A 23139-nucleotide genomic window follows, 5' to 3' on the forward strand; every position below is an offset into this window, starting at 1 on the left:
GATAGCAAAAAAGATGTTAGCACATACAGTTAGCACAAAGGCTAGAAGCCTTTTGAAATGTTCAGTTATGCAAAAGAAGGAAAAAAATAAGTTAATGAGAGGCTCCCAAATCATTTATGACACAAATGTTGTATAAAAGAAGATTCCTTTGATAGATGTACAGTAAATACTATTGCACAAAGAAATACACTGTTCATGTGAATATAGAAAGTGAAATATATTGTATGTGCCACTGTATTAGATGATCTTTACATTATTTAAATAAATTGATTAAATTGCACAGCTGCTCCTTGATGAGATGTCTCTTGGTGGAAAATATGAGGAACCTAAAACAATCAGAAGTGATAACACTTCCAGCCATGAAAACCACACTGCTGCAGAAAAAAAACAACAGTTATTTTGCAGGATGGTGCACTGAAAGCCATCTCAATAGATGGGGCTTCCAAGAATAGCACTTCAAATAGTCACTTGGACGTACTGCACATCAAGTGCTAGAGTTCAGAACAGCACAGAATTAAGGACAGAACAGTCAGAGTACCTGAAACTGTGGTATATCAACATCTCCTCAAGGCAGTTTCCCCAGCCAAACAGCTTTTGCTTCTAACCTTAAAGAAGAGCCAAACTCATAGGACAGCAACAGTCAGACAGCAAGACTGAGCTCTTTGAACACTACCAATAACTAGGTGGTAAATTTTCAATTACAATTTGTATCCAAAAACTGCACATAACTGGAGGCTAAGGGTAAAATCTCCAAAAGCGCCTAAGTGCCCGAGTCACTTTTGACAGTGGGATTTAAGCACTTTTGATTTGTGAGCAACAGCATAAAAATGAGCAAGCACGTTGCCAGGTCATTAATCTAGACAAATTGTCCAATGGCAATGTGATGTCCAACTCAAGACTTTCACAGTTTCCATCATCTAGCTAGGTATTTATACTGTTAGTAACCATGATATCCAAGCACCTACATTTCAAAAGGATTTTAAGACTATCAGAGGCTGCAAGTTCTTTTTTAATTTAATTTAGAGAAATTAATCATGTGAGTGCTTCCATTTTGTCTTAAGAGGTAGTTAATGTCACTGAAGATTTATAACCAGACAGCAAACATGGATGGCCTGGTCAGATTCAGATTTATTTATTTTTTACAAAAAGGGTCGATTATCGTTCTTCCCCATACGTGACTATCATTAATTACACTATTCACAAACAAAGATTAAGCACATTACTCATCACCTCCCTTCACTCCTTAAGTGAATATTTTTGACAAAGTGCTCCACAGATATTGGCAAAATAATCTGGATCCTATAACAACATATAGGAAATCTAGGGGTCTTTGGTTTCAGACAGGTTACTGGCCAGTGACCATGCGGGCACCAAAACTGTCAGATGGCACAATTAGATTGCTAGGGATGGACTGAACATCTAGCCAGATCACCTTTGGGCCTCACCAGAGATCGATCTAAGTGGTGCTCCGTCTGCAAGGAGGCCGTGTCCCCTTTGGGCTTTTCCATGGAGGAGGAGGAAGTTATGCATTTGGGTTTTTTATAGCACAGAATACAATTACTACAAAACTGTTCAGCCTATTTACTGCCTCTGCACAGATTTGTTTGTTTTTTCTTAAACAAGAATACATAACCCTCTCTTTCCCATGGTATTCCTCCCTCGTTCAAATGTAGTGTGTAGACATTTATTAACAGTGGTAAACTTAAAAGAACCTAAAGTTTGTAACTTACACCTCAGACAAATGTAGAGGCTAGTGTGTGTATTTACAACTGACCTTCATGAGATATAGGCCAAATATGTTCAAGTACAGAACAAGTTCCATCTACTGGTCAAGTAAAATGCAGTCTGTTGTCAAAATGCACTTTGACCACAAGGTGTACAGTGATTGCTCATCATTTCCCTTGCCTTGCTCAAGCTGATTATTAAGTACTACTCACTGCATTACGTTGATCTTCAATTACACTATTATGCATTACACACAAAAATCTGTTAAATCTATTTTTATGGTTGCACAATCAAGCACTCAAAAGTTTGGAAATGCAAGAATTAAGGTTGAGTGTGCAACTTTAATTTGGCCTCCTTGTGCCTAAGTATTACCATAAAGGCTTTAATTACATGATCACGCACTATTTTTAGTACAGGACCTCTGCCTCATTCAGTGCATGGGATGGATGGATATCAGCTAATGAGCAGCTATTCAATATTTTGTTTTATCCTCATTGTTCAACGTGTAGCCCAGGTCTTATTTACTGCATGCTATTCAAACCCTGATCTGAAAACAGAATTATAATTTTTCTCATGGGCTTTTCTATGGCACCCATAACTAGAGTCCTTCACAAACATGAATTTATCTTAACAAAACCCCTGTGAGGTGAGGTAGTGGCACAAAGAGATTAAGGTCAAAAGTATCCACTAATTTTGGGTGCCAATTTCAGATGACTAGGGCCTGATTTTTCAGAATATTTAGTATTATAAAGAACTTGATATGTTCATAGCACAGATCCCACTGATTTCAGTTGTAGCTTTGAGTGCTCAGATCTTTGGGAAATGAGACCCCAGGGTATCAAGTTCAGCAACCAGAAAATAAGAAACACACAATCAGTGACCACTTGGGAAAAGTGTGGTTTAAGTGACTTGCCTAGAATCATTGTGACAGGGTACTCTGAAGCACTGTGGAATTGTGTAAGTTGGAGGAGGTTTTTTCCTCTTTACTTTTAAGAAAATTCTGTATTTTATAGAAGTCTTGCACTGCACATGGTATGATTAAATGTGTAAATGTGATACAAATGGAGTATGAGAGAAACTCTCAGCTTGTCTCCCCTGCCACAGGCTTTATTCCTACTTATGCTGTACCATTTTCTTGTTCTAGTTCTTTTTCACTTTCTTTGGAAATTAAACTAGTTCCAGAGAGTGCTGACACTTGGAAATTAGTTGGAGTTGCCATGCCAACAATTAGGCAGAAGAAACAGGAATTAATTGCCCTAATTTGATTGTAGGGGATAGAAGAGAATGGTTATGCTTGGTGAGGAAAGAAGGCTCTGGGCCAATCAGCACAGGGGACGGGCCAGAAAAAAAACAGTTTTCCTGAATTTGTGACGAGTGGGTGGTTCAGAAAGAATGGGTACCTTGTGTGTCTGGTAAGGATGAAGCTTCTGAACTGGAACTGCTAATTTATGACCTGAAGTCAGGATAGGCAGATGAAAGCCATTTACTGGAGCAGTTATGTAGTCAATTTAAATTCTGAAAGCTGCAGGCATTCAGAATCCAGATACTGGGATGGTTAAACCTCATGAGCTGAGACCAAAGCTGGGAAGAATGCACATGGAATGCACTGGTAGTGAAGCAAATAAAAAAAAAACTGTAAAGGGCTTTGCACATGTCCTTTCCCAGTTGGAGGAAGAATGAATAAAATGTTTATGTTACCCTCAAGAAAGCAAGCACACACAACTGTTTTATTAAACCTAGATCCACTGATCAACAGGTCTACAACACACAGAGGAACTTTGTGGACAAGGTAGAAATATAATCCAATTCTTCAAGGCAGCACTCAACTGCCCTTAACTATGAGACCATCCTTTCACTTCCTGCACTCCCCTGCCTCATTCACTATACACCATCCTACTTCTGCAACAAACGAGGCAGGGTCCTACAAACAACAGCCTTCTTTAGTACACAGCCCCAATTCATCCTTACAGCAGGTCCACCCTGTGCACTGAATGAACTCAGGGGTCCTGCAGAAAAATAGCATGTGGCCACATAATTAAAGACTGTATCGTAATATATACACACAAGGGAAATGAATTAAGGTTGCACTAGCATTTTCTAATTTTTTGAGCGCTTGACTTTGCAATAGTAGTATTCTCGTATCATACTTTGTGTAGTTTCCTGGGTTTTTAAAAAAGCAAACTGAAAAAAACAAATTTAATCGTGGCCTCACGTTGACACCCTTTCTATCCACTGCACACACCTCTGCCACTTGAGCTAATGCAGTAACTGATAGCCCTAAGAAGTTATCCTCTACTTGGAGCAGCACAAGAGGGGAGACTCGACACACCATTTCCTCATAGGTTTTACAGATATTTGCTGACAACAAAGACATGTTGAGATTCAGGAATCCTGAGTTCCACTCCAGGCTCTGGAGGGGCACATGTTTTAGTGGAAACAGACTCTTCTGCCCATTCCCCACAAAGCTGATCCCTTCTGCCATATCCCTTCCCCACCCTTGGTTCGTCATCCCAGTTTCCTGGCCCAGCTAGCTCTAATCTGTCTCCTCCTCCTCCCTTCACAGGCTTCCAGTCCCAGTCTCCCACTCTACTGCATTCCCAACTCCTTGTCTCAGTCTCTTCAGTTCCTGGTCCATGTCTCAGTCTCCTTGCCCAACCAGTCCCAGACTCCCCTTCCCCTGCCCCCCAGTCCCACTTTCTCTTCCCTTCTCCAGCCACTGTCTCCCTACATTTACCACAATCTATTCCTTTTCCCTCCTGGCTCCAGCTCGTCACCTCTGCATTCATATCAGACAACATCCTCCTCTACGCTGCCTAGATCACAGCACAGGGTCACTGAGAACACAGGAGAGAGACTCCCTACTTGCAATTCCAGGATCTAGCTCCATCCTGACCTGGAGCAGCAATTTCAGGGAAGGTCCAGCATTGCTCCTGTAGTGCTGGGATGGAGGGACCATGCTCAGTTGCTCTGTGCGGATAGCATATGCACAGTCTGAACAGCACTAGGAGCTGTGAGAGGCTTTATGCCTAGTGAGGATGGAGCCTTCAGAAATTTTTAGCTCCTAAAATCAAAAATATATCTTGAGATTTTTCAAAGGTTTATAACTTAGCCAAGTTTGGGCAGATTTTCTCATGGAGGCAATAGACCAGGGGTGGGCAAACTTTTTCGCCTGAGGGCAATGTTCCCTCTAATTTTTAATAGGCCGTGTGCGCAAAGAATTTCTTCAGTGCCACAGCCGAAGCAAAACGAACAAACAAACAAACAAACAAAAAAAGCCGCCACCGAAGCCACAGTGCGCGTGGTGTTTTGTCGTGTGAGCGGGGTTTAAGATCCGTGTGCGTGCGCACACGCGCACAGCTTAGAGGGAACAATGCCCGAGGGCCACATTTGGGTATGGAAATTGTATGCCAGGCCATGAATGCTCATGAAATTGGGGGTGCGGGAGAGGGTGAGGGCTCCGGGGTGGGGCCAGAAATCATAGAATCATAGACTTTAAGGTAGAAGGGATCATTATGATCATCTAGTCCGACCTCCTGCACAACGCAGGCCAGAGAATATCACCAACCCACTCCTATAACAAACCCCTAACCTATGTCTGAGCTACTGAAGTCTTCAAATCGTGGTTTAAAGACTTCAAGGTGCAGAGAATCCTCCAGCAAGTGACCCGTGCCCCACGCTGCAGAGGAAGTCGAAAAACCCCCAGGGCCTCTGCCAACCTGCCCTGGAGGAAAATTCCTTCCCGACCCGAAATATGGCGATCAGCTAAACCCTGAGCACGTGGGCAAGACTCACCAGCCAGACACCCAGGGCAGAATTCTCTGTAATAACTCAGATCCCACCCCATCTAACATCCCATCACAGACCATTGGATATATCTACCGCTAATAGTCGAAGATCAATTAATTGCCAAAATTAGGCTATCCCATCTCACAAGGCACTGGTGAGACCTCACCTGGAATACTCTGTGCAGTTCTGGTCTCCCATGTTTAAGAAGGATGAATTCAAACTGGAACAGGTACAGAGAAGGGCTACTAGGATGATCTGAGGAATGGAAAACCTGTCTTATGAAAGGAGACTCAAGGAGCTTGGCTTGTTTAGCCTAACTAAAAGGAGGTTGAGGGGAGATTTGATTGCTCTCTATAAATATATCAGAGGGATAAATATCAGAGAGGGAGAGGAATTATTTAAGCTCAGTACCAATGTGGACACAAGAACAAATGGATATAAACTGGTCATTGAGAAGTTTAGACTTGAAATTAGACGACGGTTTCTAACCATCAGAGGAGTGAAGTTTTGGAATAGCCTTCCAAGGGAAGCAATGGGGGCAAAAGACCTATCTGGCTTTAAGATTAAACTCGATAAGTTTATGGAGGAGATGCTATGATGGGATAACATGATTTTGGTAATTAATTGATCTTTAAATATTCATGGTAAATAGGCCCAATGGCCTGTGATGGGATGTTAGATGGGGTGGGATCTGAGTTACTATAGAAAATTCTTTCCTGGGTATCTGGCTGATGAATCTTGCCCATATGCTCAGGGTTTAGCTGATCGCTGTATTTGGGGTCGGGAACGAATTTTCCTCCAGGGCAGATTGGAAGAGGCCCTGGAGGTTTTTCGCCTTCCTCTGTAGCATGGGGCACGGGTCACTTGCTGGAGGATTCTCTGCTCCTTGAAGTCTTTAAACCACGATTTGAGGACTTCAATAGCTCAGACATAGGTGAGAGATTTTTTGCAGGAATGGGTCGGTGAGATTCTGTGGCCTGCGTTGTGCAGGAGCTCAGACTAGATGATCATAATGGTCCCTTCTGACCTTAGTATCTATGAATCTATATCATCCTGTCCATAAACTTATCAAACTTAGTCTTGAAGCCAGATATGTCTTTTGCCCCCACTAGAAGGCTGTTCCAGAACTTCATTCCTCTGATGGTTAGAAACCTTCGTCTAATTTCAAGTCTAAACTTCCTGATGGCCAGTTTTGTATCCATTTGTTCTTGGGTCCACATTGGTACTGAGCATAAATAATTCTTCTCCCTCCCTGGTATTTATCCCTCTGATATATTTATAGAGAGCAATCATATCGCCTCTCAGCCTTCTTTTGGTTAGGCTAAACAAGCCAAGCTTTTTGAGTCTCCTTTCATAAGACAGGTTTTCCATTCCTCAGATCATCCTAGTAGCCCTTCTCTGTACCTGTTCCAGTTTGAATTCATTTTTATTAAACATGGGAGACCAGAATTGCACACAATATTCCAGATGAGGTCTCACCAGTGTCTTGTATAACAGTACTAAAACCTTCTTATCTCTACTGGAAATACCTCGTCTGATGCATCCCAAGACAGCATTAGCTTTTTTCACAACCATATCACATTGGTGGCTCACAGTCATCCTGTGATCAACCAATACTCCGAGGTCCTTCTCCTCCTCTGTTACTTCCAAGCAATGCATCCCCAGTTTATAACAAAAATTCTTGTTATTAATCCCTAAATGCATAACCTTGCACTTTTCACTATTAAATTTCATCCTATTACTATTACTCCAGTTTACAAGGTCATCCAGATCTTCCTGTATGATATCCCGATCCTTCTCTGTATTGGCAATACCTCCCAGCTTTGTGTCATCCGCAAACTTTATTAGCACATTCCCGCTTTTTGTACCAAGATCAGTAATAAAAAGATTAAATAAGATTGGTCCCAAAACCAGTCCCTGAGGAACTCCACTAGTAACCTCCTTCCAGCCTGACAGTTCACCTTTCAGTGTGACCCGTTGTAGTCTCCCCTTTAACCAGTTCCTTATCCTCCTTTCAATTTTCATATTGATCCCCATCTTTTCCAATTTAGCTAATATGAGGAGTTCAGGGTGCAGGAGGGGACTCCAGGCTGGGGCACGGGGTTGGGGTGCAGGGGGATGAGGGCTCCGGCTGGGGGTGTGGGCTGTGGCTGGGGATGCAGGAAGGTGCTCCGGACTGGGATCATGCGGTTTGGAGGGCAGGAGAGGGATCAGGGCTGGGTCAGGGGTGCAGGCTCCAGGTGGTGCTTACCTCAAGCAGCTGCTGGAAGCAGCAGCATGTCCCCTCTCTGGCTCCTACACAGAGGCACAACCTGGCGGCTCAGCGCGCTGCCCCATCCACAGGTGCTGCCCCTGCAGTTCTTATTGGCCGTGGTTCCCAGCCAATGGGAGCTGTGGGGGCGGCACTAGGGGTGGGGGCAGCGTGCAGAGTCCCCTGGCTGCCCCTGTGCGTAGGAGCTGGAGGGGGGCATGCCATTGCTTCTGGGAGCCGCGCAGAGCTGGGCAAGCCCCCAGCTGGAACACTGGAGCAGGGCAAGCCACGGACCCTGCTCCCTGGCAGGAGCTTCAGGACCATTTTAAAACATATAGAGGGCAGGATGTGTTCCTCCGGTCCGTAGTTTGCTCACCCCTGCAATAGACACATCCCTGAGAAAGGCCACTCCCTGAAAAATTTCATTGTCCTTCTCCAAAGCATGGGGGTAATAGAGGTTTTCATAGAAAAGATCACCAGATTTTAACTTTGGCAAAGCATCAGATTTTTCTCTAGCCTCATTCTCAGAAATGGCTAAGCCATTCTGGCTGAAATGCTGGGGGATCTAAATGAGATAATATGCTCAGTGAGTTTTCCCTTATGCTCTCTGCACACACTAATAGCATGAAGCACATTAGTGCTTAAGTAGTAAGGACAATAGAGTTAATGGAAACCACTGAGTAGAGGCTTTCATTTATAAAGTCAGAAGAAGCGTTCAACTATTGATGATGCATATAAAACTTCATATCTGTCAATCAATTCCTATCTACAAGTAGTTATGAATCATTACACATGTCCAGTGACAAAGCAATGCAGAAATTAATTCTAAGCACAGGGCCGGCTCTAGGTTTTTTGCTGCCCCAAGCTCCGAGACCGCAACTGACCAAGCAAAAAAAAAAAAAAAGAAGGGTGGCCGGAATGCCGCCCCTGGAATTGTGCCATCCCAAGCATGTGCTTGCTTTGCTGGTCCCTACAGCCGGTCCTGTCTAAGCAGAATCTGCACTATTTGGGACCACAGAAATATGTCAATTTGTTGTTCTTGTTTTGAAGTAGGGATGCTCAAAGCAAAAAGGCTGCATTTAGTTCTTGGCTTTAGTCCACACACTTCCTATAAATGCAAAGAGAAGATAAACCTGACCCACATCAGGTTTTCACTGACCCATTAGTAAGTCTGTAAAGCAATTTAAAGATTTAGTAGTGCTAAGTAGTGTTGCTGCTATGGCTGGTGAACCTACAAACAAGCAATCTTTATTCAGCAAGGGAGATGCCAAAGGAAGCTACTACGATTGTACACATTTACTTTTGCTAAAATAATTATGTAAAATTTATATGCATATTACATGCACCCTCAGTGTCACAAAGTTTGGGTACCCTCAGTTCAACTCACAGCAGAAAAAAAACCCCTACAGATGAAAAGCAGAATTCTGAAAATAAGTGTCACGCTACTCCCAAGATTACTGGTGTGCTGCTGAGATGACTCCATGGAGCTGCCACAGACAGACTATGGGGAACTGAATTCTCAATGCACTGTTCCCCTTAGAACTTCATTAACAGACCTAGGATTTAATTAGTGCAGCAAATTATTTTCCAAGGGACCAACAAACACATTTCCCCTTGGAACACTACTTGTGTCTGGCTGCTCCTTGGGCACTCGAGAAAGGTTGTGTTTAACAGTACTACCAAGTTATTCCTCCTAAGGGAGGGCTGACTAATTTACTGTGCTGATACTCATTTGCCCTATCAGATAAATACATCACGTTATTCTATTTGGTACAGTTTGAAAAGAAATCTTAAAAACAATCATAAAAGTCCCATAAGAAACTGCTCACTAATAGCTAGGGCCTCATGGATTCTGTGATGCTGTAGTGGCGGAATTTAAAATGGAATCCCCTCCATGCCTTGAAATCCACTTCCTGCTGTAAAATCTCAGCTTTCATTATTTAAAGATATGTTTCTATCCCTTCATTGGCTAGATGAGGATAACCATAAAAACACATGCTGAGTGTAAGGGCTCGTCTTCACGTACAGCGCCGCAGCTGTGGTACTTTGGGCTATGTCTGCACTGCCACTTTCGTCACTAAAACTTTTGTTCCTCAGGGTTGAGGTAGAAACAGCCTTAGTGAAGATGTTACTGTGCCAACAGGAGAACTTCTCCTGTCAGCATAGTTAATCCACCTCCCTGAGACACGGTAGACATGTTGGCAGGAGAAGCTCTCCCGCCAACACAGCGCGGTCTACATGGGCGGTTAGATCGGTATAACTACATTGCTTCAGGGTGTGGATTTTTCACACCCCTGAGCAACGTAGTTATACTGACTGTAGCGTTGACCTGGCCTTAGTCAATGTAATGTCTGAATTTGCACAGGCAGAAAAAAATAGCTCAGAGGTGTGAACTGCCCCATTCATTTAATTGGTCTGTTAATGCTAAAACCCAGAGATGACAATTTATGTCATCATGTAACTAGATCACTGCTAGTCATTTTGGCAGAAACATTCAGCAAATGTAACTATCATAAATCCAAACTACCTCCACAGCTCCCAAGGCAGAAAAATAGTAAAATAACATGGAGTTACTATACTATTATTAATTCTCGTATTAAATATTTATATAATTACAGTTCATATGGCAACACCCATTGTTTCATGTTCTCTGTGTGTGTATATCTTCCTACTGTATTTTCCACTACATGTTTCCGATGAAGTGGGTTTTAGCCCACGAAAGCTTATGCCCAAATAAATTTGTTAGTCTCTAAGGTGCCACAAATACTCCTGGAATGATCCCAGACCTGCAACACTATGCGGTCCCACCAGTCTGTGCTTGTTTCCTGGGCCCCGAATCGGGGTTCCATGGCATGAGCCTGCCCCATTGCCACCAGGATGGCCAAACTGCCAGGGCCCGTGCTTTGAGAGAAGTCTGTGTCCATGTCCTCATCACTCTCGTCACCGCACTGCCGTCACCTCCTCGCCTGCTTTTGCAGGTTCTGGTTCTGCATATGCTGCATGACAATGCGTGAGGTGTTTACAATGCTCATAACTGCTGCGGTGATCTGAGTGGGCTCCATGCTTGCTGTGGTATGGCGTCTGCAGGAGAGCAGAGTTGCAGGGGAAGCGGTGGTTGGATGACCAGTTTTGCAGACCTACTGCACTGTCTGCTGCTAGGACACAAAAGCTGAGCGGGCTACACACTTGCCATGGTATGGCGAGACAATAGCAGCCATGCAGAGTGGCAGCGGAAGCAGCCCTGCGAGACCGCCAGGAGAGCAGAGTGACAGCGGAAGCGGTGGATGACGATGGTCATATAGAGGACCTGCAAGGTGGATTCATAGCAGCAGGAGAGCAGAGTGGCAGCGGAAGCGGTCGTTCGATGACGATGGTTTGCAGCCCTACTGCACCATCTGCTGAAAGCAGTATGGCGCCCGCACAGAAAAAAAGGCGCAAAACGATTGTCTGCCGTTGCTTTCACGGAGGGAGGGGTGACTGACAACACGGGGCAAAAACATTGTCGCGGGTGGTTTTGGGTACATGAGGCATTGGGAGCTTAACCCAGAATTCCAATGGGCGGCGGAGACTGTGGGCTAGCGACCCACAGTGCAACGCTCCGAAAGTCGACGCTAGCCTCGGAACTGTGGAGGCACTCCGTTGACTTAATGCGCTTAATGGGGACACACACAATCGACTGTATAAAATCGCTTTCTAAAAAATCGACTTCTATAAATTCAACCTAATTTTGTAGCGTAGACATAAGAAGACAACACCGTATCATTTCACATTCAGAAGGTTTTTCTCATAGCCACAAAGGACAGAAATATATATTTTTAATTTAAACTGATGGATAAGCCTCGCACACACAAGGAAGTTTTCTACTTATCACTATCATGTTAAGCACTCCCAACTTAAACAAAACTTATAAATAGTGTTGGCAGAATTCAATTTTTATAATTTCGACAGATAATATCAATGTTTATCCTCAAGCATTTTTTCTAGATTTATTGATTTAAATTTTCAATTGCAGGAAATTATGGGGAAGAGATTAGATAATGGGGGGGCGGTCAGACAATAATTACTTAATGACAGTAATCACTGAGATTCAAAAAGTTAAAGCTTTATAACCATTAAATATAAACTGTCAACATCATGTCAAAATATAATATCCTTAAATCAATCTAATAAGTCCTCAAGCAGCATTTTCCTTACTTTGCCTATCTGTTTACATCTATTATCACTGATAAAAATATTTTTTCATGTGTGTGGGCGCGCGCACAGTGAAACAGATCATTAGATTCTTAACAGTAAAGGTCGATAATCCTTCCAAGCCTAATTATAAAGTATTCCATGATGCCCAAAGCACTTTAAAATCTAATATTTGCCAAATAGTAAAAAACCCTAACCACATTCAAAATGAAACAATACATACTTTGAACGCCCAGTGGAATTTGTGCGATGTTTATTGTTTCCTCCATGTTCCAGTGCACCTCCATTTAAACCGGAAGCAGATTTGTGCCCTACAGTGTCTCTTTTGAAAGAATTTTCTTGGCTTGTAAAAGTGGCAATTTCCAAACGTTCCTGGGAATAGGTGAAAGAAACAAACAAGTAAAGGGATTGCTTCTGTCCTCAAAATGTATGGATTAACTTCACTATGTATCCTATAAAGTCACCTCGATAAGGAAATGGTAGGTTTCCACAAGGAGTACATATTTGAAGTTGGGTAAGAAGACTGAGAATCGGAAGGTTTCAGCATTATGCACTGACATGCACATAAAGACATTTCATGTTGAAATTGAAGATTATAGATTAGTTTTATTTAATCTGTTTGATATCTTTCACTTGGATAAATTAATACAGAATGTCAGTGCCCTGAAAAGATGCCAATACAATAAGATAGATAAAATTCAGGATATACCAAATTAACTTCAGAAGCAACAGCTACACTTCAAGAACAAAAATCATTACTTAAATTTATGAATACCCATCAAAAATATTTCATCAAGAAAATTAAGAAAGCATGTGATACAAATGTATTCATTTTATTCTCCTTAGTTTTTATAATCATGTGCTATACTGCTTACAGCAAATATTACAAAGTGTTCTTGCACATTAGGTTAAAAACAATACCTGTTTTGCCATTTCTTTCTTTTTTCTTCCTTCTCTCTTCTCCTCCTCCCTTCTCTGAATCTCATCAAGAATTTCACGTTGCTGAAATACATTTTACTGCTATCAGAAACACAAACACAAAACAATCTTCATTTTTACTTCTGAGAAAAAAGCTAGAGTATTGATTTTTCAAGGATTTTAAAAAGGATCTACTGATCCCAGATGCATAAATAATTCAGTCAAACCAGTTTCTTAGCTACTTCAAGGGAATTATAACAATTCCATGTTGAAAGGAAAATTACTTCCAAAGACATAGCCTCTTAATCATAGAATATCAGGGTTGGAAGGGACCTCAGGGGATCATCTAGTCCAACCCCCTGCTCAAAGCAGGACCAGTCCCCAACTAAATCATCCCAGCCAGGGCTTTGTCAAGCCTGACCTTAAAAATATCTAAGGAAGGAGATTCCACCACCTCCCTAGGTAATGCATTCCAGTGCTTCACCACCCTCCTAGTGAAAAAGTGTTTCCTAATATCCAACCTAAGCCTCCCCCACTGCAACTTGGGACCATTACTCCTTGTTCTGTCATCTGCTACCACTGAGAACGGTCTAGATCCATCCTCTTTAAAACCCCCTTTCAGGTAGCCGAAAGCAGCTATCAAATCCCCCCTCATTCTTCTCTTCCGCAGACTAAATAATCCCAGTTCCCTCAGCCTCTCCTCATGAGTCATGTGTTCCAGTCCCCTACTCATTTTTGTTGCCCTCCGCTGGATGCTTTCCAATTTTTCCACATCCTTCTTGTAGTGTGGGGCCCAAAACTGGACACAGTACTCCAGATGAGGCCTCAGCAATGTCAAATAGAGGGGAACAATCACGTCCCTCGATCTGCTGGTAATGCCCCTATTTATACAGCCCAAAATGCCATTAGCCTTCTTGGCAACAAGGGCACACTGTTGACTCATATCCAGCTTCTCATCCACCCTAGGTCCTTTTCTGCAGAACTGCTGCCTAGCTGCTCAGTCCCTAGTCTGTAACATTGCATGGGATTCTTCTGTCCTAAGTGCAGGACTCTGCACTTGTCCTTGTTGAACCTCATCAGATTTCTTTTGGCCCAATCCTCTAATTTGTCTAGGTCCCTCTGTATCCTATCCCTACCCTCCAGCGTATCTACCACTCCTCACAGTTTAGTGTCATCTGCAAACTTGCTGAGGGCGCAGTCCACGCCATCCTCCAGATCATTAATGAGGATATTGAACAAAACCGGCCCCAGGACTGACCCTTGGGGCACTCCAACCCCAGTTGATACCAGCTGCCAACTAGACATGGAGCCATTGATCACTACCCTTTGAGCCCGATCTAGCCAGCTTTCTATCCACCTTATAGTCCATTCATCTAGCCCATACTTCTTTAACTTGCTGGCAAGAATACTGTGGGAGACCGTATCAAAAGCTTTGCTGAAGTCGAGGAATAACACGTCCACTGCTTTCCCCTTATGCACAGAGCCAGTTATCTCGTCATAGAAGGTAATTAGATTAGTCAGGCATGACTTGCCCTTGGTGAATCCATGCTGACTGTTCCTGATCACTTTCCTCTCCTATAAGTGCTTCAGAATTGATTCCTTTAGGATCTGCTCCATGATTTTTCCAGGGACTGAGGTGAGGCTGACTGGCCTGTAGTTCCTCAGATCCTCCTCCTTCCCTTTTTTAAAGATGGGCACTACATTAGCCTTTTTCCAGTCATCCGGGACCTCCCCCAATCGCCATGAGTTTTAAAAGATAATGGCCAATGGCTCTGCAATCACATCTGCCAACTCCTTTAGCACCCTCGGGTGCAGCGCATCCAGCCCCATGAACTTGTGCTCATCCAGCTTTTCTAAATAGTCCCGAACCACTTCTTTCTCCACAGAGGGCTGGTCACCTCCTCCCCATGCTGTGCTGCCCAGTGCAGTAGTCTGGGAGCTGACCTTGTTCGTGAAGACAGAGGCAAAAAAAGCATTGAGTACATTAGCTTTTTCCACATCCTCTGGCACTAGGTTGCCTCCCTCATTCAGTAAGGGGCCCACACTTTCCTTGGCTTTCTTCTTGTTGCAAACATACCTGAAGAAACCCTTCTTGTTACTCTGAACATCTCTTGCTAGCTGCAACTCCAAGTGTGATTTGGCCTTCCTGATTTCACTCCTGCATGCCTGAGCAATATTTTTATATTCCTCCCTGGAGGTCATTTGTCCAATCTTCCATTTATTGTAAGCTTCTTTTTTGCGTTTAAGATCAGCAAGGATTTCACTGTTAAGCCAAGCTGGTCTCCTGCCATATTTACTATTCTTTCTACACATCAGGATGGTTTGTTCCTGTAACCTCAATAAGGATTCTTTAAAAGACTGCCAGGTCTCCTGGCCTCCTTTCCCCCCTTCTCCTTTAATGATGCTAAGAAAAGAAGTTTTAGAAACGGATTAATTATACTCCAAAACAGAGGTACTGCAGGTATGTAGGGAGATGTGGTGTAAAGACAAGACCAGTATCTAGGGTATCTGGTGTTCTGGTCTGAGCTAACACACCGTCTCCCTTTGTAGTTGAAGATGAAATGCACTTCAAATATTTATATGGTCACACTTATAAATAAATCTTTATATAGATAATGGTTTACAATGGGTTAATAATAACTGATGTCCATAACAAGATCATAACAAGTAATTTGCATTACTGACCGTTATAAGCACACCAGAAAAAAAGGTGTTATTGATGACTATAAGTCATTGTTATAAGGAAGCTGTTATCCTGCTGCACTGTAACAATCTATACCAACTGATTAGCCACTTATTAAAATATCTATTAACTAGTAACCTTTATAAACTATTGTGACGCTCTGTACCTCGGGGGAACATCCAGCACCCCCGTGTTCATCCTTGTAAAATGATTGCGTGGTATCCAATGCAAAGTTTGTCATGTCGGGTGTCTTCGGAGGACTCATGATGCACTGAGCATTGTTGTTACAGTAATATTATAATAACGTTATAGGTTATAATTTCATGTATATAGTTATGAGGCTGAAAAATGTATCCTCATGGCTTAAAGCAAACCCAGGGAAAAATTCTCTAACAGCAGAGCGGCAGTTCACACCGCATCAGGGTATTTATGGGACAAACCCAGCCAAGCCCCGCCCTACAGAAACAAAGGACACTGGCCTAGGCAACAACAAAGGATCTGTTGGACTCTCAAGTGAGTCACTCCCCTTCCTTTGGTCAGTTTGGGACTGCAATGAGGTAATGCTCACCTGACTCTGAAGAGGGAAGAAAGGACATGATAAAAGGGAGAGATGTTTGCCATGCTCTCTCTCTTCCACCTACATCTACAGACACCACACCAAGCGACTGAAGCACTGATCAAAGGGGAGAGTCTGGCTGAAGAGCAACCAGCCAGCCTGTGGTGAGACGCATCTAAGTTTGTAAGGGCACTGAAAGTGTTAAGATCAGCTTAGAATGCGTTTTGCTTTTATTTCAGTTGACCAAATCTGACCTGTTATGCTTTGACTTATAATCACTTAAAATTTATCTTTGTAGTTAATAAATCTGTTTGTTTATTCTACCTGAAGCAGCGCATTTGGTTTGAAGTATGTCAGAAACTCCCCTTGGGATAACAAGCCTGCTACATATCAATTTCTTTGTTAAACTGATGAACTCATATAAGCTTGCACATCCAGTGGGCATAACTGGACACCACAAGACGGAAGTTCCTAGGGTTGTGTCTGGGACTGGAGATATTGGCTAGTGTCGTTCGGTTGCACAATCCAAAGAGCAACTTACATGCCAGAGGCTGTGCGTGAACAGCCCAGGAGTGGGGGTTCTCACAGCAGAGCAGGGTAAGGCTGGCTCCCAGAGTCAAGGACTGGAGTGACCTAGCAGATCACCAGTCCAGATAACTCCAGAGGGGAACATCACAACTAGTTATATATATACACAAGGATCCACTTATAAAGTTTACATATTCATAACAAACAATGAGAACATGAACATTTTAATTCTTTTACCTCCTGTTCCTCTCTTCTCTTAGCTTCTTGCATCCGACGCTGTTCTTCCTGGGCCAGTCTCTCTTGTTCCTTTTGCTGATTTTTTAGCATTTCTTCATGAAAAGACTTGGAAGGTGGCTTATTATATTCACTGAGAAATGACTGTATGTGGTCCGCAAGTTCAAATATCATCACCTAAAAAAAGAGGTAAACACAAATGACACCCAGTTTTCAAAACAGTTCAGAATACAAAATGATATACTAATGAGGCTTTAGAAAAAGCAATAAAGTCAGTAGATTCTCATTGATAGTGCTCAGTTAGTTATTAGGAGAATTTGACATATTTCTCCTTATACCACTCTTTGACAGAACTATGGTTATTAATGGTGACATGATAATCACTAACAGGGCAACAAAGATAGCTTTCTCAAAAATTTTCACTTATTTCATTACAAATATGCAAATGCTCTCCTGGATAAAACATAGTTTTTTCCAAACCAAATTATTTTAATGGTATTCTTCTGTACATGGTCAAAAAACATTTCAGATTACAAAATACAAGCGATTTAGTGTCTCTATAGCTGCATATTATCGTCCACGTTGCTGAGAACAAATTGTTTATTTATTTGCTGATATTATATTGTGATCTTCTCTCCGCAAGCCAAATCCACAGTTACAGCTGTAGAACCACTTTTGTGGTGACCACTTTTCATCATCCAGGGTAACTTGGCATCCTGATGAAAAAGACAGCTCATCTCAGTTCCAATTTTTATGCAGATTGACTGAAAATCAACACAGTCAAAGTCAGCAAGGCACAGTTCCCTCTCACTAAAAAAATATTTTCTATAAATAAAATAAAAAGGCCAGATGGATAGCTCTGATAAATGAATCCCTACATTCCTTAAACAAAGCAACATGGACAGTGAAAGGTAGTGCAAGCTTCCCCAGTATGCCTCAACCGTGCTCTGGAGGGACTGCTTCTGGGTGCTCAGAGAGCACATCAGTCTCTAAAGACCACACAGTTAGCCTTCCTGAGACTACCCAAAACGTGTCAATTGAGTTGATAATGATGATTATGTTGCAAACATTTACTACAAACATTAAGCACAGCAGTTCCTTCACCATCCAATAGGAATGGGATTGAGACTACTACCTAATTACACTGCTTGGCCTGTCAAATGATAATGATTTTCAGTCACTGCCAATTTTGGCTGGATATGAACTGATGACCAGACTGACCAAGTCTCCCAATACGTCAAGGACACTGCCGTTTGCAAGCAAAAAAACTCACAACCCCTGACTTAATGTTATCTCCGGCATAAAAACTACCTTACCCAGAATCATGTGTGTTGGCCACACGTGCATCACCCTCTTGTGCTCTTTCTGAGCCAGTGACAGAAACTGATACGCTGTGTAACTGACACACAAGATTCTGGGTAACATAGTTGTCCTTTGCTATGCTTCTGCCAATGGGAGCGGCAGCGTTGGCCGTCTCAGCAGCCAATGGTAGGACAAGGGGAGCATGAAGCGGGGGGCATGGTGGCAAAAGCGTAGAGCCCAGGCAGCGCAAGTTGAAGGTAGGTACTGGTAGGTGGGTCGGAATGTCAGTATGTTAGGGAGGGGATCATGCCCCATTCTTCTCCAGGCCTTGGCTGCAGGAGGGAGGGGATGGATGGCGGAGATTCAGGGATGGGAACAGCCCCACTCATCTAGGGCCTCAATGAAGCAAGGGAGGTTCAGAGATCAGGCAGGGTGGTTTCATGCCCCATTCTCCCCAGGCTTTTGGGTACAGCAGGAGGGGTAATGATCCCTCCTCTTCCAGGACACTGTGGAACAGGGACAGGGTGGGCCCAGGGGGTTTTGACAAGCGAGCGTCTTGTCTCCCCTTTACCAGGTATAATTATGGCCATGCCTTCCTGACCACTGCCAACAGCCATGGTTACTATAGCCCCACTGAGGAGGCAGCTGGAACTCTGCTCACCTTATTGTGTATTCTATAGAGTAAAGGGCGGTGCACTGGGTGGGATGAGAGAGACTGAATGGGGATATTAGTGGAAGGGCTATGCGGACATTGGAGGGACGGGATGCCCCTGGAAGTTAATCTGAAAAATGTTGCCCAGTAAGCTGATGACCTAGGATGAAAGGCCATTACCTGTCCCATATACCATCTAGTAATAGCCCTTTCAGTCAATTAATCCCTAGAGTGAAAAAGACTATCAGCTCTCCAAAATGAAAGCAACAGCACAAAGAGGGTTTCACCTTTTCAGCTGAGTGACCTACTGATAAACCCACAGCATAGGGTTTGGTTTCAATTCAGGTGTGCTTGTGACAACAGCACATTAAACTGTCTGTCTACAGCAGTGGTCCCCAACCTTTCTGTGGGAATAGCACATTCCTATTCCCAACAGACTGTGGCACCGCGTTGGGGACCCCTGGTCTACAGGGGATTGAAATTTGCAAGAATCTTAAATATTTAACCCCTGGATTGCTCATAATAATGAAGCCAGAAGGCAGTGTGGAACAGAAGGGATAGCACAACATGAACACATTTGCCTGTGCCATGCACAAAGCAAAACACCCTTCCTACGGAATCACTGAACTAAAAGCAAGTGCAGAGAGAGAGAGAGAGAGAGAGAGAGAAAAAAAATAAAGAAGGTATTTCTAAACAAACATTCTAAAAATAAAACTTTCCACCTACTATTTAACACACCCTTACTTAGCCTAGGAAGATAAGGACCCTGCTTTGGGGCGTCCACATAGCGGACCACATTCTAATAAGGAGGCTCTCAGGGATCACCTTCCCATTCCTGATAGTAAGGCTAACCCTGATTCATGATTGTATAATATATTTCTGTAGCAAGTACAGGAAATTGCTCACATGGAACAGTAATATTAGGAAATTATTTGATTATTTTAGCTCCTTTTAATGTGATACAGCAGCTAGAAGGAAGGAGGAATGACAACATGATGTGACCAGTCACTTCTCCATGGATCATCAGCAAGTGCACAGGGGACCATCCCTGCTGCACAGATCACAGTCTGAGAACATCTGCCTTAGTTCATTTACTGCTTTAATTTATCATTAACACTCTATTACAAAAATCAAGAGTACAATGTTGAACTGTTAATTCCTAGAAGGTACCAAAAAGTTTTGTAGTAACAATTCATTACTAAACACAATTTGAATGAAAAATTATCTAAAATAATTCTTATGAAAGTAGCTATCAGATAACATATTAAAAATAAAAGAACAAGAATATGCTGTATAAATAGAAAAAGAGGTATATGTGCCGAGAGAACTGGCATATGGACATAGAAAATTGGTAGCAAAAATATTCTCCTGTTTTAATACATTGTAGGAGTTACTGCTGCTTGATTTTTTTTCTTTTTAAAGGTTAAAACAAGCAAGTTAAACACAAACATATTTCTCTGTAAAATATGTACATGCACATAAGAAATGCATATTGCAAACACTATTTTTATAAAAGGCTTCCACATTCATTGTCAACTATTTGGATCATTTCAGTCCACATTCAGTCTACTTGGATACTGAGTTTGTAAAACATTTACATTGTTGCTTGTAGTTAACATACTTGAAGTGTTTATTAAAATCTGAATAAAGTAAATACAAAAAAAATCTATATTTTGTAGTATATAAATAATCAGAATATTCAGCTCCTGTCTAACTAGTACTTTTCATGCATAGATCTCAAAGTGCTTTACAAAAGAAGGTCAGTATTAATATCCCCATTTTACAGATGCGGAAATTGAGGCGCACAGCCATGACATGACCAGTAGAGCTGGGGTTAGAATCCAGGTCTCTTGTCCCACAATCCACTGTTGAGTACACCAGACCACCCTGCCTTTACTTCACCAAGTAAAAAGTGTTTTTGACTAAATAGTTACAGCGATTTTACAATGAAATTAAAATTCAACATAAACTGTATAAAATCCTCTCAATGTTATACACTGCTTGTTACTTTCTATAAGATGACAAACATTCTAAGGGTATGCACAAGAAACTCCCTGAAAACGCACAAGATCAAATCTGCACAGACACACCCCTGGAACCCCGACCTGGGATATACTATCTACTACCCAAGATCCATAAACCTGGAAATCCTGGGCACCCCAGCATCTCAGGCATTGGCACCCTGACAGCAGGATTGTCTGGCTATGTAGACTCCCTCCTCAGGCCCTACGCTATCAGCACTCCCAGCTACCTTCGAGACATCACTGACTTCCTGAGGAAACTACAATCCATCGGTGATCTTCCTGATAACACCATCCTGGCCACTATGGATGGAGAAGCCCTCTACACCAACATTCCACACAAAGATGGACTACAAGCCGTCAAGAACACTATCCCCGATAATGTCACGGCTAACCTGGTGGCTGAAATTTGTGACTTTGTCCTTACCCATAACTATTTTACATTTGGGGACAACTTATACCTTCAAATCAGCAGCACTGCTATGGGTACCCGCATGGCCCCACAGTATGCCAACATTTTTATGGCTGACTTAGAACAACGCTTCCTCAGCTCTCGTCCCCTAACGCCCCTACTCTACTTGCGCAATATTGATGACATCTTCATCATCTGGACCCATGGAAAAGAAGCCCTTGAGGAATTCCACCATGATTTCAACAATTTCCATCCCACCATCAACCTCAGCCTGGTCCAGTCCACACAAGAGATCCACTTCCTGGACACTACAGTGCTAATAAACGATGGTCACATAAACACCACCCTATACCGGAAACCTACTGACCACTATTCCTACCTACATGCCTCCAGCTTTCACCCTGACCACACCACACGATCCATTGTCTACAGCCAAGCTCTGCAATACAACCGCATTTGCTCCAACCCCTGAGACAGAGAGAAACACCTACAAGATCTCTATCAAGCATTCTTACAACTATAATATCCACCTGCGGAAGTGAAGAAACAGATTGATAGAGCCAGAAGAGTTCCCAGAAGTCACCTACTACAGGACAGGCCTAACAAAGAAAATAACAGAACGCCACTAGCCGTCACCTTCAGCACCCAACTAAAACATCTCCAACGCATCATCAAGGATCTACAACCTATCCTGAAGGATGACCCAACACTCTCACAAATCTTGGGAGACAGGCCAGTCCTTGCCTACAGACAGCCCCCCAACCTGAAGTGAATACTCACCAGCAACCACAAAGCACACAACAGAACCACCAACCCAGGAACCTATCCTTGCAACAAAGCCCGTTGCCAACTGTGCCCACATATCTATTCAGGGGACACCATCACAGGGCCTAATAACATCAGCCACACTATCAGAGGCTCGTTCACCTGCACATCTACCAATGTGTTATATGCCATCATGTGCCAGCAATGCCCCTCTGCAACGTACACTGGGCAAACTGGACAGTCTCTACGTAAAAGAATAAATGGACACAAATCAGATGTCAAGAATTATAACATTCATAAACCAGTCGGAGAACACTTCAATCTCTCTGGTCACTTGATTTCTGATCTCAAAGTGACTATCCTTCAACAAAAAAACTTCGAAAACAGACTCCAACGAGAGACTGCTGAATTGGAATTAATTTGCAAATTGGATACAATTAACTTAGGCTTGAATAGAGACTGGGAATGGTTGATTCATTATAAAAAGTAACCTATTTCCCCTTGTTTATTCCTCCCCCCCCCTCACTGTTCCTCAGACGTTCTTGTTAAACCCTGGATTTGTGCTGGAAATGGCCCACCTTGATTATCATACACATTGTAAGGAGAGTGATCACTTTACATAAGCTATTACCAGCAGGAGAGTGGGGTGGAGGGAGAGAAAACTTTTTGTAGTGATAAACACCCATTTTTTCACGGTCTGTGTATATAAAAACATCTTCTGTATTTTCCACAGTATGCATCCGATGAAGTGAGCTGTAGCTCACGAAAGCTTATGCTCAAATAAATTGGTTAGTCTCTAAGGTGCCACAAGTACTCCTTTTCTTTTTGCGAATACAGACTAACACGGCTGTTACTCTGAATTCTAAGGGTATGATGCCACAGTTCCTAGACAGGCAGTGAATGCAAACTCAGTCTCTGTGTGGTTTATTTTTGCTGGATGTGCACACTGAACTTTCCTGAGGTGGGAGACCATTATGGGAAGAACAGAATCCTGCTTTATTAGAATATATAATCACATTCTAGTTTTGATGTATTTGTAGTTCCTTATTTTGATAACATTTCACTATACAAAATTTTCACGACTATTTACGATCAATTAGGCTTTTCACAAAGAG

At 42.7% G+C, this 23139-nt stretch overlaps 1 protein-coding gene across 4 annotated transcripts in view; it reads right to left on the minus strand.

Annotated features, from left to right (window-relative positions):
• Positions 1 to 23139, minus strand: part of EIF2AK4 (eukaryotic translation initiation factor 2 alpha kinase 4) — a 73060-nt gene that overhangs the window by 43469 nt on the left and 6452 nt on the right. For all 4 annotated transcript variants that reach the window (XR_012159469.1, XM_073348812.1, XM_073348810.1 and 1 more), the window contains 3 exons: positions 16876 to 17049; positions 12875 to 12955; positions 12177 to 12325 (listed from right to left, as the gene is read on the minus strand). Coding sequence is in view for 3 of the 4 variants with exons in the window: in XM_073348812.1 (XP_073204913.1) it covers positions 12177 to 12325; positions 12875 to 12955; positions 16876 to 17049 (404 nt within the window). In the remaining variant the exon portion in view is untranslated. The remainder of the gene's footprint in view (positions 1 to 12176; positions 12326 to 12874; positions 12956 to 16875; positions 17050 to 23139) is intronic.

This window comes from Lepidochelys kempii, chromosome 6 (assembly GCF_965140265.1).
Source record: "Lepidochelys kempii isolate rLepKem1 chromosome 6, rLepKem1.hap2, whole genome shotgun sequence".
Lineage (NCBI taxonomy): Eukaryota > Metazoa > Chordata > Testudines > Cheloniidae > Lepidochelys > Lepidochelys kempii.